Source organism: Chrysemys picta, chromosome 6 (genome assembly GCF_011386835.1).
Source record: "Chrysemys picta bellii isolate R12L10 chromosome 6, ASM1138683v2, whole genome shotgun sequence".
NCBI lineage: Eukaryota > Metazoa > Chordata > Testudines > Emydidae > Chrysemys > Chrysemys picta.
In genome coordinates, this window is record NC_088796.1 from 113,926,719 (window position 1) to 113,943,875 (window position 17,157).

The 17,157-nt window shown below is 41.1% G+C and overlaps 2 protein-coding genes across 10 annotated transcripts in view; one reads left to right on the forward strand and one right to left on the reverse strand.

Moving 5' to 3' along the window:
- The window catches only part of TEK (TEK receptor tyrosine kinase), a 62,890-nt gene extending 55,908 nt beyond the window's left edge, over positions 1-6,982 (forward strand). For all 8 annotated transcript variants that reach the window (XM_008168739.4, XM_008168740.4, XM_065549670.1 and 5 more), the window contains 5 exons: positions 335-405; positions 2,124-2,164; positions 4,593-4,689; positions 5,690-5,789; positions 5,953-6,982. In XM_008168739.4, the coding sequence (XP_008166961.2) occupies positions 335-405; positions 2,124-2,164; positions 4,593-4,689; positions 5,690-5,789; positions 5,953-6,027 (384 nt within the window). In that variant the 3' untranslated portion in view covers positions 6,028-6,982. The remainder of the gene's footprint in view (positions 1-334; positions 406-2,123; positions 2,165-4,592; positions 4,690-5,689; positions 5,790-5,952) is intronic.
- Positions 6,983-10,364: 3,382 nt separating this feature from the next.
- LOC101950306 (RNA exonuclease 1 homolog) overlaps positions 10,365-17,157 on the reverse strand; it is a 28,942-nt gene continuing 22,149 nt past the window's right edge. For both annotated transcript variants that reach the window (XM_065549673.1, XM_005294752.5), the window contains exons 15-16: positions 16,457-16,577; positions 10,365-11,319 (exon numbers count right to left, since the gene is read on the reverse strand). In XM_065549673.1, coding sequence (XP_065405745.1) covers positions 11,228-11,319; positions 16,457-16,577 — 213 coding nt within the window. In that variant the 3' untranslated portion in view covers positions 10,365-11,227. The remainder of the gene's footprint in view (positions 11,320-16,456; positions 16,578-17,157) is intronic.

Below are 17,157 nucleotides of genomic sequence, written 5' to 3' on the forward strand. Positions count from 1 at the left end.
GAAAGAAATGGTGCACAGGATGTGAGCTATCATGCTGCATCATACAAGCAGAATTATTTCCATTTCATACTGGAACCACACTCATTTGGAAAGAACTTCTCTTTGCTTTATTGGGAGCTGTACAGCTGGGCCCTGACTGTACAACCAGTGCTCAAGTTGGGGAGCATGTACATCAGTAGGCCTATTGACTTGAAGGGGCTACCTGTGTAAGTGCTCACTAATGTAAGTAATGGTTGTTTGTGGTGCAGGTTTCAATAAGATTGTTTTGAAACAGCTATGAACACTACCATTAATGTAATAGCCTGTAATGCAATTCTAATGGCATCACTTCCAGGGAAGGCTCCCAGTGCGATGGATGGCAATTGAATCTCTAAATTACAGTGTGTACACCACAAACAGCGACGTGTAAGTACAGTTCTTTAATGTGTTTTTAATAAGACTTTCTTTAATAACATCAAAGCTTCATAGGGAAAAGTTTTTTTGCCAGCGTTTTTAATCATGCAGCTATTAATTCACGGAACTCAGAAAACACAGGTATATGTGTCACCATGTGGGCAGACAGCTTGAGCAGACTACAAGGAATAGTCTGAAAAAACTGAACCAAGCTAAATTTGGGTCTGAGTCCAGATCTGAGTTTCTACAAAGTACATGTGATGTTTGGACATGGGGTTAGTTCAGGGGCATCTCTAGTTTGAAACTCAAACTCAAATGCACCTTTGGAAGGCCCATACGAACACCAGTTCCTGCCAGCAAAGTGCAGCAAGTGTCCAGGGTAACAGCAAAAGATCAGATCTGTGATAGCAGTACTTGCCAGGAAACCAGATAGAACTGGCCAAGCTCTACGGGCTTGATCTTGCAAAGCACTTAAGCATGTGCATAACTGTAAGCACTCGAGCTGGCTCATTAAAGCTTGGGGGGCTTAAGTGCCTTGCTGAAATTTTCTGTATAGACTATAGTGTTGGTTCATTTCTATGCGACGTCTGTGACATTTGGTCATTTTCTATGGAACTTGGTCTCTGTAAATCTTTAAGAGAAGAGACAAAAAGAAGGTACAGCATAATTCTCCTTTGCATGACAGTCTCTTGAGGATACAGTCTAACACGGCTGCTACCCTGAAACCATAAATAAACTAGCAGAATATAATCGTAGTTAAAAAAGAAACCTCATAAGGAGGTTTGACAGAAGCTGGGAATGGGTGACAAGGGATGGATCATTTGATGAGTACCTGTTCTGATCATTCCTTCTGAAGCTCCTGGCATTGGCCACTGTTGGAAGACAGGACACTAGACTAGATGGACCTTTGGTCTGACCCAGTATGGCTATTCTTATGTTCTTGATGACCCCCTTAAGAGCCACGTTCTGCCCACTTGACTAGTGCTATTGAAGTCAGTGGGCTAAATTCTGCCCTGGGGTATACTGCTGTAAACCGGGAGTACTTTCTCAAAGTCAGTAGAATTACTCTGGATTTATGCCACTTAACAGAGCAGAATTTGGTCCCACGGGCCTACTTGCATGAACACAATAAGCAAGATTTGCCAAGAACTTTCACAGGAAAGAAAAAATTTCCTTCTCCCCTGGAATGAGGAAATTTCTGCTTGTGTCCTGGGCAAACAGAGCATCTTGGAGAGAAAGGACCACACACAAAACAATTTAGAATTAGAATGGAGTGAAGGTGGAGGGTGATGGGGGAAAGAAGTGATCCCCTGGGACATGCAAGTGGAGCTAGGTTCTTTGGGTATGAATTCCACCAGTGTAAATCCAGCATAATTTCATTAACTTCAGTGACTGGGGTTACACTGGTGAAACTGAGAAGAGTTTTTGGCACTTTGAGTAATAAATGAGACAGAGACAGTGAGGAAACAGGCCAGATCCTCAGCTGGCATAAATCAGTGTCGCTCCATCAAAGTCAATGGTACAATGCTCTTTTACACCTGTTGAGGATCTGGCCTTATATGGTTTAAAGCCTGGATCCTTATTACCAAACAGAAAATTGATCAGAAATAGTGAATTGAAACTTAGGTTCTCTGTATATTAGCAAATTATCTTGCTGAATAACACACCTGCTCACTTTTAATCATTGTTCCTGTTAAGGTATGAGTGCTTTTTCTTTGTCCCTGTTGCAGGTGGTCATATGGTGTCCTATTATGGGAAATAGTTAGTTTAGGTAAGTATCCATTTTTATTGGTACACAAATAAACCAGCGTGGGATAGTCTAGTACAGTACCCTACTGGGCATTCTGGGCTCTCAGCCCACTAAGCCATTCCTTGCTTTCAAACATCGTCTGCTGTTTTCTTTTGATTTATTAACTACATCCTGCACTGGTCACAATACCCTTAAAAAAATGGTCACAATTCCAACTCAGTCCAGGTTAAGTACCACATTACCGGAGAAAGGTAGAGAGAGCCTCTTTTCATTATCCCATGACAAGGCATTTACAGCAGGTGTTTACTTTTTAAATATTGAATAGTCCAAAGGCTAGATTCATAAAAGGACCAAGGCACTTAACTGCCAGTTTAGGCACTGACATCCCAGGCCGCACTGGGATTCACAAAACCGCTGCTCAGCTGCCCCGGAACCCTGTAGGCACCTATGTTTCTGCCTCTGAGCATGCTTACTGCAGCCACGCTAGGTGTCTGGATGCCTAAGCCCCAGAGCCATACACAAACGAAGAGAAGATAGGCGTTCTTTCATCTAAGTCACCTTGGGGCCCAAGCTGGTAAGCGTGCTCAGAGCATGCCTACTGGATTGGGCCCCTAGAAGTGAGTTTATGCAAAACAGCTGGCGGAGGAGGAGCCTACACCCCCTCAGCTTAGCAGCTCCCATCGGCTATCTTAGGTAGGGTTACCATTCGTCCGGATTCCCCCGGACATGTCCGGATTTTTGAACTAAAAATAGCGTCCGGGGGGGAATTTGTTAATGTCCGGACTTCCCTCCCTCCCCCCCATGCAGAGCACGCGTGGCTAACAGGGCAGCCGGATGGTGCTACTTACATGGGGCTCCGACAGCGAGAGAGAGTCCCTCCTCCACTTCCCCCTCCTCCCCCCTGCAGCATAGCTCCCTCCCTCCCTCCCTCCCTCCCTGCATTCGCCTCCCGCAGGCTGGAGCTCCTCCCCCGCTGCTGGCCAGCGTGCCGGGAGAACGGCTCAGACTCAGCAAGCTCCCAGAGAGCCCTTAGGTGAACCAAAGGGCAACGACAAGGGGGCCAGGGGGCAGGAGAAGGGGCAGGGAGTTCGGGAGGGGGCTTTCTGGGAGGTGTGGGTAAGGTTTTGGGCAGTCAGGGTACAGGTAGGGGGTAGGGTCCTGGGGGGCAGTTTGGGGGGGGGGTCTTAGGAGGGGGCAGTTAGGGAACAAGGAACAGGGAGGCTTAGGTAGGGGGTGGGGTTCTGGAGGGCAGTTAGGAGCAGGGGTCCCAGGAGGGGGCAGTCAGGGGACAAGGAGCGGGGGGTGGGTGTTTGGGAGTTTTGGGGGGGCTGTCAGGGGGCAGGGGTGGGGAGAGGGATCGGAGCAGTCAGGGGACAGGGAGCAGAGGGGTTTAGATGGGTTGGGAGTTCTGGGGGGGGCTGTCAGGGGGTGGGGAGTGGTTGGATGGGGTGTGGGAGTCCCAGGGGTCTGTCTGGGGGTGTGGATAAGGGTTGGGGCAATCAGGGCACAGGTAGGGGGTAGGGTCCTAGGTGGCTAGTTAGGATTGGGGAGAGGGTCTCAGGAGGGGGCAGTCAGGGGACAAGGAGCAGGGAGGCTTAGGTAGGGGGTGAAGTCTTGGGGGGGCAGATAGGGGCAGGGGTCCCAGGAGGGGGCAGTCAGGGGACAAAGAGCAGGGGGGGGGAGGGTTGGGGGTTCTGAGGGGGCGGGAAGTGGGTGGGGCAGGGGCGGGGCTAGGGCAGGACAGGGGCGGGGCTAGGGCGGGGCTCCTCCCGTCCTCTTTTTTGCTTGCTGAAATATGGTAACCCTATCTTAGGCAAGGATCCACCTAGCATGCTGGCTTTTTGTGAATCCTATTCTGAGGTGCTGATTTCTCCGCATTCATTGTATAGGGAGCCTAGGCGCCAAACTCAGGCTTTGTGAATCACAGTGATTTTCTAGGCCTCGCTAGTCAATGTCACCAGGCCTAAGTTTCTTTGTGTACCTAGCCCTAAGATTACTCTCCAGCTATAACTTCGCGCCTGAGCCTGCAAACACTTACTACCACTGGTCTCATGGGGCCTAAGTCTGCTCTGACACTGCCTTCAGTAGTGTTATTCCTGCTTTACACGGCTGTATGTAAGTGAGATCATAATCGGGCCACTGACTGTAAGAATTTTGGGAAGACACACTAGCAATGGAACTATGCCAGTTTACACCAGCTGAGGCTCTGGCCCGTTTGCCTTTTACTTTATAAAAACACTGTGCATGGTTTTAGCAGAGCATAAATAATGAATAAAATTATTAATATTAAATTCAGTTACTCAGTACAAGCTTCCTTCATCTTTACCTGCCTTCATCAAATATTTTGTTGCTGAGCCATCCTGTAGCTCTTGTGCTGAGCGCGGTTAGCCTTACTTGTGATAGCACCAGAAAAATTTGCTTAAGCCAATGTCAAACTCTTGTGTTTTAGGTGGGACACCATACTGTGGAATGACATGTGCAGAACTCTATGAGAAATTGCCACAAGGGTACAGACTGGAAAAGCCTCTCAATTGTGATGATGAGGTGTAAGCAAACAAGTGCATTAATTATTATTTTATTTTCATTGTTTACTGCGAAACTAGCTGTTTTCGGGGACGCCATGACTCAGCAAATGTGTGATTTTTTGATATTCAATAATATAGCTGTATGAAGCCTGAATGCACTGTTACTTGCAGTATGGCACGTCACCTCCAAAGGTGCTATACTTCGTACAGGCTGGGTGGCTGTCCTTTTGAAAACCACCACAATGTTCTACACAAAAAAAATCATCTTCAAGGAGGCCAATCATGGGAAATTTAAGCTCAAATATGGCTGTTGGAAGGGGAAAACAAAGCATGGTTGAATTAAAATTGGTTTGCTACCTTAACAGACCTGGGCAATACCAGTCTAATTACCACTATGCTGGTGGAAGCCATGGAAGAGATCATAAACGTGGATATGTGCCACTCAGTAAAGCCAATTCCTATGAGTCTGGGAATGCCTAATCAGGGCCAGCTCCAGGCACCAGCTTACCGAGCAGGTGCTTGGGGCGGTCACTTCGGAGAGGGGCGGCACGTCCAGCTGTTCTGCGGCAATTCGGCGGACGGTCCCTCACTCCTGCTGGGAGCGAAGGACCTCCCGCTGAATTGCTGCCGCAGATCGCGACTGTGATCGCGGCTTTTTTGTTTTGTTTTTGGTTTTGGTTTTTTTGTTTGGCTGCTTGGGGAGGCCAAAACCCTGGAGCCGGCCCTGTGCCTAATGAGCGTCTTAGGTGGTGAAGCACTGTTATAACAGCTCAGGTGGCTCCCGCTTCCCCACCTCTGGTGCAGTGGATGTGGTCTGGGAGGACTGGAGGCGGGGAAGGGAGTGTGGCCATTCAATTCTCAGCGTGGCTGTCAGGGCTGATTGGTGCATCTCTTAGAGGGCTGTCTGAAAAATTCCAGCCTTAAACTGGGGCTGCTTGTCATGGTTTTAAGATGGAATCTACACGCCTTGTGTTCAGTGACATGCATCCAAGTCATCATGGGTTGTGTCTCATTTTTAAAGGTATGACCTGATGAGACAGTGTTGGCGGGAGAAACCATATGAAAGGCCATCATTTGCTCAGATCCTGGTGTCACTGAACAGGATGTTAGAGGAACGAAAGGTAAGGCTGAATAGCTGTGCTAGCTTGAAGTCCAAAGGCTAAATCTTTCCATGGCATATGTGTGTGACACAATTAGTGAGGTCTATAGCCCGCTCAATAATTAGAGCACAGCTTGGTGCACGTGAGAAAAAAAATGCATCACCAACCTCTCTTATTTTTTCAGACATATGTGAATACCACGCTGTATGAGAAGTTTACCTATGCAGGCATCGACTGCTCTGCTGAAGAAGCTGCTTAAGACAGAAAAAATCTTCATATATTGAGTAACCATTAAACAAACCAAAAACTCAGTCTTCTGGGGGACAGAATGGGATGTGCTGTGTAGAACTGTGTATAGCTTTTTGTATAATATTGTTGAACTACAGATAGCATTGTGTATGTCTTACAGTAAGCTCTGCCTCCATAGACTGTAGGAGTGTATATACTGTTTTGAGTAGGAATGGGCTAATGTCATAAATTCTGAGATACATGTCACACACAATAGAATCTTTTTTCGGGAAATGCGGTGATACTTACTTTAAGTAGCCCCTGCAGAAACACTTATTGAAATGCATTGTGCATTGCTACCCTAGGTATTTTCCAAGAGTTAATGATAACATAGAATATCTCATTAGCTAAATTTTATGGTGATTCTAACACAACACATTTTTGTGTACGTGCCAAAACAGTGCTATGTCTCCAGAGAACAGACAATACTGTAGCAGTACCAGACAACACCGCTTTAGGAAATCAGCAGTAAAAGCGAGCCCTGAAAATAATTTGTTTCTAGAGCTTTTGAACTAGCTGACATCTATGCGATACAAGCAACTGCTGTTTAATAGCCAATTTCTTGTATTAAATATCAATGTTTAACTTGATAATATAAATATTAGAGAGTGGTGTTATTTTAGAAAGTCACATGGTGTTTATCACGAAGAATGGGCATTCATAAATGTATTACATATTGTAAAACACATTTCTAAACAGTCAGTTTGGCTACAAGTGCAGCTTTTTCATTTTGTATTTGAGTCTAATAATGCACTGACTAGATCATTAGTTAATTATAATCAGGCAAGGTTCACTTACTTGCTTGTGACCACACTATTCCTTGTGTGCCTGCATGTAGTTTAGTGTGTGGCCTTTAACAAATAATGTACTAAAAGCCTTTGAAATATTTTCCTTCAGTGGCATTATTAAAAGGTTCTCACACATCATTCAGCTACTGTACATGCTCTTCAAGAGGGCAGGAATATTTTTACATTTCAGTATAATGGCTTTCACATTAGTGTGTTTGACAACTGAATCCGGACACTTGCGGTCAGATGAAGATTTTTAATTTGCTCTCAGCCCCTGGGTGACAGATATAATAGGACACCTGGGCCGTGGTGGCCCCTCCCTGCTGCTGCTACCTAGTGAATCTTCCTCCATTTCACGCCCACCCCCACTTCCCCCCAGGTCCCCGTCCCCACCTCTCGCCATGTCCCCTCTTCACCATCCTTCCCCCACAGAGGCAGGACAGTGAAGAGGGACAGGGTGAGCTATACGGAGGCTAATCCTTTAGTAGCTAAAAATCTAAAGGTTTATTTATAAACAGAAAGAAAGGTGAGCATTAAAATTGGTTAAAGGCCTCAACTATATACAGTAATTGCAAAGTTCTTGGTTCAGGATTGTAGCAGTTTGGAATAAACTGCTGGCTTAAGTCAAGATTCTGGAATATAGCCACAGCTTGGATGGGTCATTCAGTCCTTTGTTCAGAGCTTCAGTTTGTAGCAAAGTTCCTCCAGAAGTAAGAAGCAGGATTGACGACAAAATGGAGATGTTTCCGGGGCCTTTTATAGCTTTTGCCATTTGGAGGGAATCCCATTGTTCTTACTGTGGAAAATTACAGCAACAAGACGGAGTTTGGAGTCACATGTCCATGCATTTTGCCTAGTCACAGCAGGAAATTCCATTAAGCGTAGATGGGCGTCTCCCATGGTCCATTGTCAGTTAAATATGCTTTTGTTGGATCACTCAATTTGAATAGTCCCTCCAAGATGTGCTGGCTAATTACTTTGTGGGCCTTACCCAAGGAGCAAACATTTGAAATCCAGATATAGAGGCAATACTTACAACTTCAAATACCAAAATGATAGCATAATCATAACCAGCAAATCATAGACACCTCACTTGACAACCTTTGTACAAGATTCACTCTAAATATATAACAGTGGTTGGAACAATGAGCTATCTGGTCATATTTTAACCAGATAATGTCACAAGAGAGCCAAAAAATTATCAGCCCATTTTACAGATAGAGGGGGAAAGGCCATAGAGCAAGATCTGAAAATTGAATCTATGGCTCGCTCCTGAGTCCCATGTTAGTGCTTTAACTACATGAGCATCTCTCTGTGACCCTAATCTCATTAGCTATTTCTTTGCCGTCCCATTGCCATGGTCTCTGTATACCGATGCCTCTTGGTTCATTGGCCGTTTCTGGTAGTGCATAGAGAAGCCAAGCTTTCAAGGGAAAAACTACTGGGAGGAATGGCATGGCGGCGGGAGGGGCTGTAAAGGCTTTTCCATTTGCTACACGAAAACAAAGTTCTACCACCCATAAAGAAAATAGATCTAAAACACATCTCTGTGCCTGTATATATGTGCGTGAGACAGCAAAAATGAGACTGGCCACAGTTTGCCTAAAGTGCAGATCAGTTTATATAATGTCACAGCTGTAATATTTTTAAAAATAATTACTGAAGAATGTTAAAGCTGTTCAGACAAATTATAACAGACCAATGCCCCTACCTCAAGGTCACACTCTGCACAGCAGTTGGCTTGTTAAGACACCTGTGTGTGACGCTATTACATCGCACATTTTGGGGGCACAAATTTGCATTTGGTTGGGAGGGAGGAGGGGCATCCATTTACTTTTTCAAAATGCCTTGTAAATGCAAAACCTAGACCGATTCTCGTGTTCCCATATATATATCAAGGATAACTATATGAAACCTGGTTGGGGGGAAGAGACTTTAAAGTGATATGATCAAAGAACCACATGTCCCTCTTCCTCCCCCCGCCCCAAAAAACAAACACCCCCCTAAACATTTATATCAGTGTATGAAAGTACCTGGTCAAGCCATAATCATGCAAGTTAACACTTTATTGTAAAATGTGATTAATCAAAATGTTAAGACCTCCCTCACCCCACCCCCCGAGTTCTGCAAAGGACTCTAGCACTACAGGCCTGATGCTGGAGTGAGCATGCCCCCAAGACCCTAAAGAGGTACTTTAAGTCAGACTGGGGACACTCAGGGGGCCTGCATTTGTAGCTACCCCATTAGATGGTATGATGGCTACATCATTCCACAGGGTGCCTGTTAAAACAGTCTATGTAGCTATAGGTAAACATACAGCCATAGCTCTGTACATACACCATCACGTTTTATAAATTAATCACATGTCCAAGACAAATTTCAGAGCTATGTGTGTATTAACTCATATAATGATTGTTTTTTAACCATGTTTGCATTCAGCCTTCTTCCTGGGGCCGAGAAGTTTGGATTAAACATTGTGTGTCCTTGGCCGGCTCAAACAACCACCAATTTAAAAAAAAACCCAAAACAAACATCCCCCTTTCACTGCAGTCTCCCTCTCCTCAAACAATAACACACCCCTGAGCAGAGTTTTTAGATACAGCCCTATTTCAGGTCATTTTTAGAGAAAGTTTTGTACTACGTTGCTGTGATAGAAAGATTTTTGGCACCGGTCTCTTTGCTATTTGTTTCAGAGTAGCAGCTGTGTTAGTCTGTATCCGCAAAAAGAAGAACAGGAGTACTTAGTCTCTAAGGTGCCATAAGTACTCCTGTTCTTCTTTTTGCTATTTGTGAATTCTGTAAACAAAACGTTGATTAGTGCTAGCTGTGGCCTTTTCAGAGGTAACGAGTTTCTTTTGGATGTGACAAGCACCCATTCCAAGTCATGCAAAGTCGATATTTGAAAGGAAAAAAAAATAACCTCCACATTGGTAGTAGTATAGGTCTCCTAATTTAGAAGGTCAAGCTTAACTTGTAATACAATCTATGTGAGGAAACAATGCATCCCTGAAAGGGGAATAATGAAATTGGGCTCCTCTACAGGCAACCTCCCATGTTTTCATTAGCTAAATGTACTTTGTGCAAAGCACCCTTTGTCGTGGTGTACTGTTGCATAGCATTCCACCACATGGTTATTTCTAGCAGGTACTTAACCTGCTACTGATTTGGAATACAGTTGTTTACTCCACCCTCCCTGCACCAGCACCTCCTGGTTTGGTGTCATTTTTTCCTTTACATTATTTCATTAACAAGAGAGTGCGTAAGTAAAATGGCATTCTACATGACACAGGTATCCAGGCTGAGCTAGAATCTTGGAAGGATTTCAATGCACTCTATCTGCTCTCTACCACGAGAGAAATCACACCACATAGATTGCACAAGTTTCATATTTTGCGCATTACCACTTCCAAAATCTGTAGCTATTGCTACAGCATAAATTATGGATCAGATTACAGATGTACATATGGGTCTATGAAGAAAAACATTGTAGCTTTGTGAGAAATAAGTGGCCAACATGTCCTTTGCAGTAAACAGTAACACCTTTAATTTGGATTTTTTTTTTGTTTAGGTTGATGATTGTAACTGACAGCTTATTGCTTTTTAACTTTGCTTCATTTAAAAAAAAAAGTGACCCTACCAAAACATCTTTACAAAGTAAGGTTATCAAAAACAGGTCAAAATAAAAGATATAAATCATTAGGTTCTCCATAAACAAGAGTTAGGCTACCTGTAATCTGAACTTCTACTTTCTGGTTTAGATGCATTTTACTTTTTAACATGTACATTTCTTGGGGAAAACTGACATAGGTGAGAAGATTGTAGTGTTTCTCCAATTTGTTTTTCTACACCACTCTTTGGTGGGGGAGGGGGAGAGAAGAGGGAGAGGATGGAAGAGAAGTAGGAGAGAAATTGACTTTCCAGGTGTGATTTGCAGACAGCAGCAGTGGCACTATAAAGGGGGTCAGGCAAATTAGTTCTTTGTTTTGTATTGTAAGATAATTTGGTACAAGTTTTAAAAATAGAAAAACCAAGTTCTTGTTTCTTACTGTTTAGATCATCAGCAGTGCAAAGCTGTTAAGTAGTAGGTACAGAACCAACCCCTCCAACTAACCACATTTTTACACTGAACAAAAATTATACTCTTAATAGCAAACATCCAACGTTAAATAATTCTTGTACAAAAATCCTTACAGACTGTTTAAATACACTCCACTGAATATTCAATGTAGTTACAGGGGGGTTGATACACTTTTACACTGGCACTATTAGTAATGTTTTTGTGGAAGCACCCCATTGACTGCAACACACACTAAAAGTGATTAATACTGAAATATTATGGAAAGGGAAGTCGCTTCATGTTGATTATGCTGTTCTTGAAGAAAATCACCATTTTCTGCCCTTAGTATCCTCCTTTACTTTCCAAAGCATCAGTTCCATACAAGCAGCAGCATCTTCACTAGAATCATGGCCACCAACTAGGACGGAACAAAATAGATTCATATTTAAAAAGTAGTAAACAACATTTTCCCATCAGATAGTGTCCATCACAAAAAAAGATACAAAAGAGGAAAAGAACATAGCTTTCAGAAAAGTCAATTATTCTAGAACTGACTGATGCAGAGAGCCCGGCTTCACTACTGGCTAGTGAACTATAGGATGGAAAACCAGCAACATACCAAACAATATTTACATGAACCTGGGACATCTATGAGTGTTCTGCGTATTCAGGTATTGCATTTAAAACTAATTTAGTGACATGAGAAAGTAGAGGATGGATGAGATGCAGTGGAAGGAAGAAAAACAGAAGTAAAGAAAAAAAATCCCACAAAAAAGGTGGTGTTGCAGAATAACATAACTGGCGTACAGCAGTAAAATTAATTCAGGAATGGGAAGCTGGAGGGACAATAACGGAGGGTGAGGGTTAGTCGCATGATCTGTGTCAGACACTTATTTGCTCATCATTTGTGAGATAAAGTAAAGAAACAAGAAAAGACAATTGATCTTTCAATGATATTAAGTATTCAGCCTTGAAAAAAATTGCAAGATAAGTTTGTTTATTACTAACTAGGTAACACTTTTCCATATGCAGTTTGTTATGGCTCCAGTGTTGTTCACACACATCCTATCAAACATCAGTACTAAACCTGAATATCTTGCAGGAAACAGGTGACAAAGTTGAAATTCAGTATTTAGACTGATATGACAGGAATTTGCAAAAGTACTTCCATAGCAACATATAAGGAGTACCAAACTTCAGCAGTAATAAGTATAAATACTCATTTTTATTGCTATTTCACTAAGAAATGGTAGAACTACCTCATATGGAGTAGCAATTGAAGTTAGCATTCCCTGACCGAATGTCAGGTGTACTTATCCATGATTTTAGTAGAACAGGAAAATGTTTGGCATGTACCCTACATAGGAAAAATTATCAAGGCTGGCATTCATCAGTCCACATGCATCTATTATATCCTGACTGTCTCATTGCACAGTTCAGTTAATTTATGTTTTTGCAAGTCTACTTTAAAATGAAAACATCCAGCTGGGAAGGTAGGATAGTAATGCACTGCTTTTATAGTAAAACTAGACATATTTGCCTCTGCCCCACACAGAATGAGAAGTTCAACACCTGGCCTTAGGAGTGAGACCACCTGATAGAACATCCTGCTGGGAAAACTGAACTTCGACAATAGCTAGAGCCAAATCTAAAAATAGAAGTTCTATAAAATTTAAGAGGAATAATCTGGGGTGAAACGATTTTTCCCCTCCAGCTACACATTTGCAGCTCCTATTGACTTAAATAAAAGTTGTTCATGCCCGTTTTGTCATTAACCTTTACAAAAAAAAATGCATCTCCAGTGGCTGGCAATAAGATTTCAGAAAGTTTTAGGAGGCTGTAAAATCTATTCCTTTTCCAGTCTTCCTTGAAGCATTTAAACCTGCAGAACTCATTTCCCATTTGTCCTTCAGAACCTGCAGGCAGCCATTCTTTTTCCTTGTCTTTGAGCTAATGGTGGGCATTTCCATCTGGTAGCATGAGGGGAGGTGGTTGATGGGGGATGGTGTCCAAAGCAGACAGAACTGTTTGGTGTTCTGCTTCATGAGATATGAAAGATTTATAGACAACAGAACAACTAGCCCAGAAGCTATTAAAATAAGCCACCATATAAAATAGCAGTGTTCAAAGGCTAGAAACAAGCTTTAAACAACTTTTTTTTTAAATAGAATTTGGTGCCATCACATATACCATATAGAAACTACATCTATAGGGAAGCGTGATACAAGTACAAACAAAAGGAGTTAATACCATTTAAGAACATGAGCTAGTTTCTTTTTGCATAGCATCTGCTCAGCTCACTGAAGTGGCAAAATTTCCATTAACTCAAAAGAAGCAGGGCCCAACAATAGAGGTATTGAATCCTGAATATTGTACTTTCCAGATTCATTGGAAGAACTATAATTTGCACAAGTTAAGATAATAAAATACAACAAAGTACCTGTTCTGTAATTACTTAATATGTTGCATTAAGTACTGTGTCATCTCCACACAAATTCCTATATGATAATATGGAGGCCTTTCAAAGACCTTTTGTATCCTACACAAAAACATTTAAAGTTGTCTTCATCACATGGCAAGCTTCTTCCATCAGAAAGCAAACAGGAGGCTTTAACTTCATGAATTTAGTTCTGACCATTTTCTAGCTTTGTTGGTATAAAAGTCTGCATTGTTGGTTACCTGTTTAATTACATATTTATTGACTATTACTGAAATTCTCAGACATTCAGAACTACCTTTAGCCAGGATGTTGATACACTTAAAAACTTGGAGACCGAGATCTGAAAGTGAAGAACCCTTGTAAAGGCATCACTTACCTAATTTATTGAGACCTCATTCTCATATATATCTTAATTAGACGTACATTTCTTTAAAATGTATGTTCTAGGAAGGTTTGTAATGCGTTTAGGTGATCACACAACTGCTCGCTAAACGAGTTCCCCTCTCCACTCTGCACAAAAACACCCCAACAAACACTGGAGAAAACACTTAGTTTCCATTTTTAGAAAGTTTGATTTAAATCCAATTTAACAGATTTAGTTGAAAATTCCCAGAAGTTGAAACATCACCTACCGAGTGTTTCCTGCCAGTTTGGGGAAGAGACACTATTCTGCATTCTCTGAATCTCTGCTTTAAGTGAAAAACTGAATCCAGGCTTAATGTAGAGATGCTACTGTACCTCTGTAATTACAAAGCTCTAAGACAAAGCAGTAGCCAAGAAAGTTTCAAACACAGAAGTTCAAAAGGTACAAGTCATCTTCTATCAGATATTTGCTTAGAGAGATCAAAAGTAGGATACTTATTTTTTAAAGGACTTTACTGATTAAAACTATTAAATGGAAGACAAATATTGTTGACTACAAAGAAAGTAGTTCAGGATATGACTGAACATTTCCACATTAGCTCTGGACACCACTACTTGTTTTACAGTATCAAAAAGCATGCTAGGCACCTCATATCGGACATGTTCCCTGCCCCTGAAGTGCTTATAATCCAACACTGGGCATGACAGAGTGGACATAATAGTAGGAAGGGATTCAGGTGAAGGAGTCAAGTAAAAGCAACAAGATCATGCCATTACTTTGGTTAATTATGTGCAGACATTTTCTGTTTGATTAGCTATTATTAAAAAGCCTAATAATATTAGGTATTGATTCACATTTTGTAGGCACCACCGAAATTCTAAGTTTCAAGGAAACTATGCCTAACAACAATTTCATAATTTAAACTTGTGTAGTATATAGAATTTAGAAGCCAAGGAATGTAAGATCACAGAGCAAGGGGTGTCTTTGGAGAATATTTACCTTTACACAAACTAAATGTTTATTGAAAGGAAGCCTTCAACTAATCATCTAGACCACATGATCATAGACAGTTGCCAATTAGGAGCCTCGTAGACCTGGAGTTTGAGTGCAAATGCATTCAGATACAAGTTGTGTTCAAAACTTGTATAGGTTCAAAACTTTTGGCCCAATTAGTTTAGCCAAAAGTGTTTCAGTGTAATTATATTTTAAAAAAGGAAAACTGTATACATAAGCCTTACATTTAGTAGCCCTAATGACATCCATTTTCATTGCCCTCAACTGTTATCAACTCCTATGGCTGATTAATAAAGATTCAGGGTCAAACAATTACCCTGGGGGAAAAACTGCAGGTTAAGATAAATGAGATTCTTCACAATTTATTTTTAAGAAGGTACACTATTCGCTCCAGATGACACCAAAAATCTTGCACATAATGGTTCTACTCATTTGAAATACAGTCCAGCTGTGCAGCTTCCATGCAATGTTGCAGCTTAAAGGTTGTGCCTGCTCTTCCTTGGAATCCCCTTTTTGCCCCTTTTCCTCCCCAAGCATCCTTATGTCTCATTCAATTGGACTGCCATACAGCAAATAGAAGTATTCTGAAAATAAGAACTGATTGTCGATCAAGACAGTATTTGAAGAACTGTGTTAACAAAGAGCTAAATAGAGAAGTGCTAATCTGAAGTACTGTGGGCAGTTTCCATTTTTTCCCCCTAAGGCTCAAAAAAGTGTGTGTCTGGGAACTCATTAAAATAGTGCTTTCAATCAGATGACTAATGTACAGCATGTCTCATTTTAGTCTATAGAAGTAATTGTACATGTATACTGTGTATGTAGTTCTACTGATTTTTCTTTTAAGCCCAACTGAGCAATTCATTTTTATGATTTTAAAACTGAAATCCAATGAAATTTTAAGGATGGTATTTTGTATCCTAACAAAAAACCTCGTGTGTCATGTCTCTAGCTAGCATGTGTGAATGTGTGTTTAAAATATGCATATAAAATATTTATCAGCCATAACCCATTACGTTTTCCATTTTGATTCTCAGACATTTTTTTGACTCTCTCAAATTGGTTTTCCCCCTTTTAGTGCTACTTGCAGACAGCATGATTTCCTTGTTCATGTTTCTATACATTTGATACATACATCGGTTTTGTATAAAGAATTTTATTTAAAAAAAACTGAAGTCACAATTAGAACTTTTGCCTTTAGGAGATAAAAAAAATATTAAAAAATTACTGAATATTGCATTCGAAAATTGGACTAAAAGTAATCCTCCAAAATAATTGACATGTGCATAAATGAAAATGGCTGAAACATAGGTACACAAGTTGCACTTTGAAAGTTAATTCCGCTTTGAGAGATATTACTCACTTTACTCATGGGAGAGAAAATGGAGAAGAGAGTCTCTAAAGTGAAGAAATGTTAAAGTGCAACCAATGTAAAATGCAATCTTACACAAGATTCTATACCGTAATTAGTGAAATTAAGAGCATCATTCCCACACACAAAAAGATAGTTGGCAAGTTAAAGGGTGACAATTTTGCCTTAAATACTTCCACATCTACACTTGCAGTATTTTATGTATATACTACAATGAACACTGCAATACTGATGTAATTTCATCTAAGACAAAGTTAGCAAGTTTTTAAACAGCAACAACCATACTATTAGATTGGCAGTTGCTTGGTACTTTTCCTTTATTATGCAAATCACCAATGGCTTGTATAGAAACTAAAATAAGCGCCTACCATCATCTTGAATAATTCGTCTGAGGTAATCAGCCATTAGATTTCTAAGTGCTCTTTTATGAGGCAAGCCTAGCCGATGAGGAAACACCACTGCTGTGTCCACAACAGTGTTATGAATCAGCTGTTAAAAAAAATTGCAGTGGTCTGTGTTAAGTACATCCATGATCACAAGTCCAATTACATTTTTCCTTTAATAAAATAAAACTTAAAAATTATCTCATGGTTAAAGCACTACCTCTGTCACCTTTAAGTCCCTTTTTATAACCCACTTCCTTCAACTGGTTTCACCCTTGATTTCTTCATACTATTCCTGTTCTGTTTTATCTGGTCTTATTAGATTGTAAATTCTTAAGGGCTGGGGCTGTCTTTATATGTTCTGAAAAGTGTTATGTATATTACTTCCACGATCTAGAAGTTTGTTAATTTGATGTACAGTCAACAACTATCAACTATTTTTAGGCCACAAGCTAATATTTTACCACTTTTTATTCTTGCCTGAAAACTATATGAAAAGCACCCTGATACGTTCATATGTCGTATGAAAAAAATTCATAATTGTAGCTTCTGAATATCAATGGCAGTGACTCCCTACTAGGATTGCCAAATGCTTGGTTCTTTTTTACATTTGGCTGAAATCTTCCATTGAGCACTAGTGCCTTTCACTAGTGTCAGTCCAATAAATTCTGACTGTTAGAAACCTG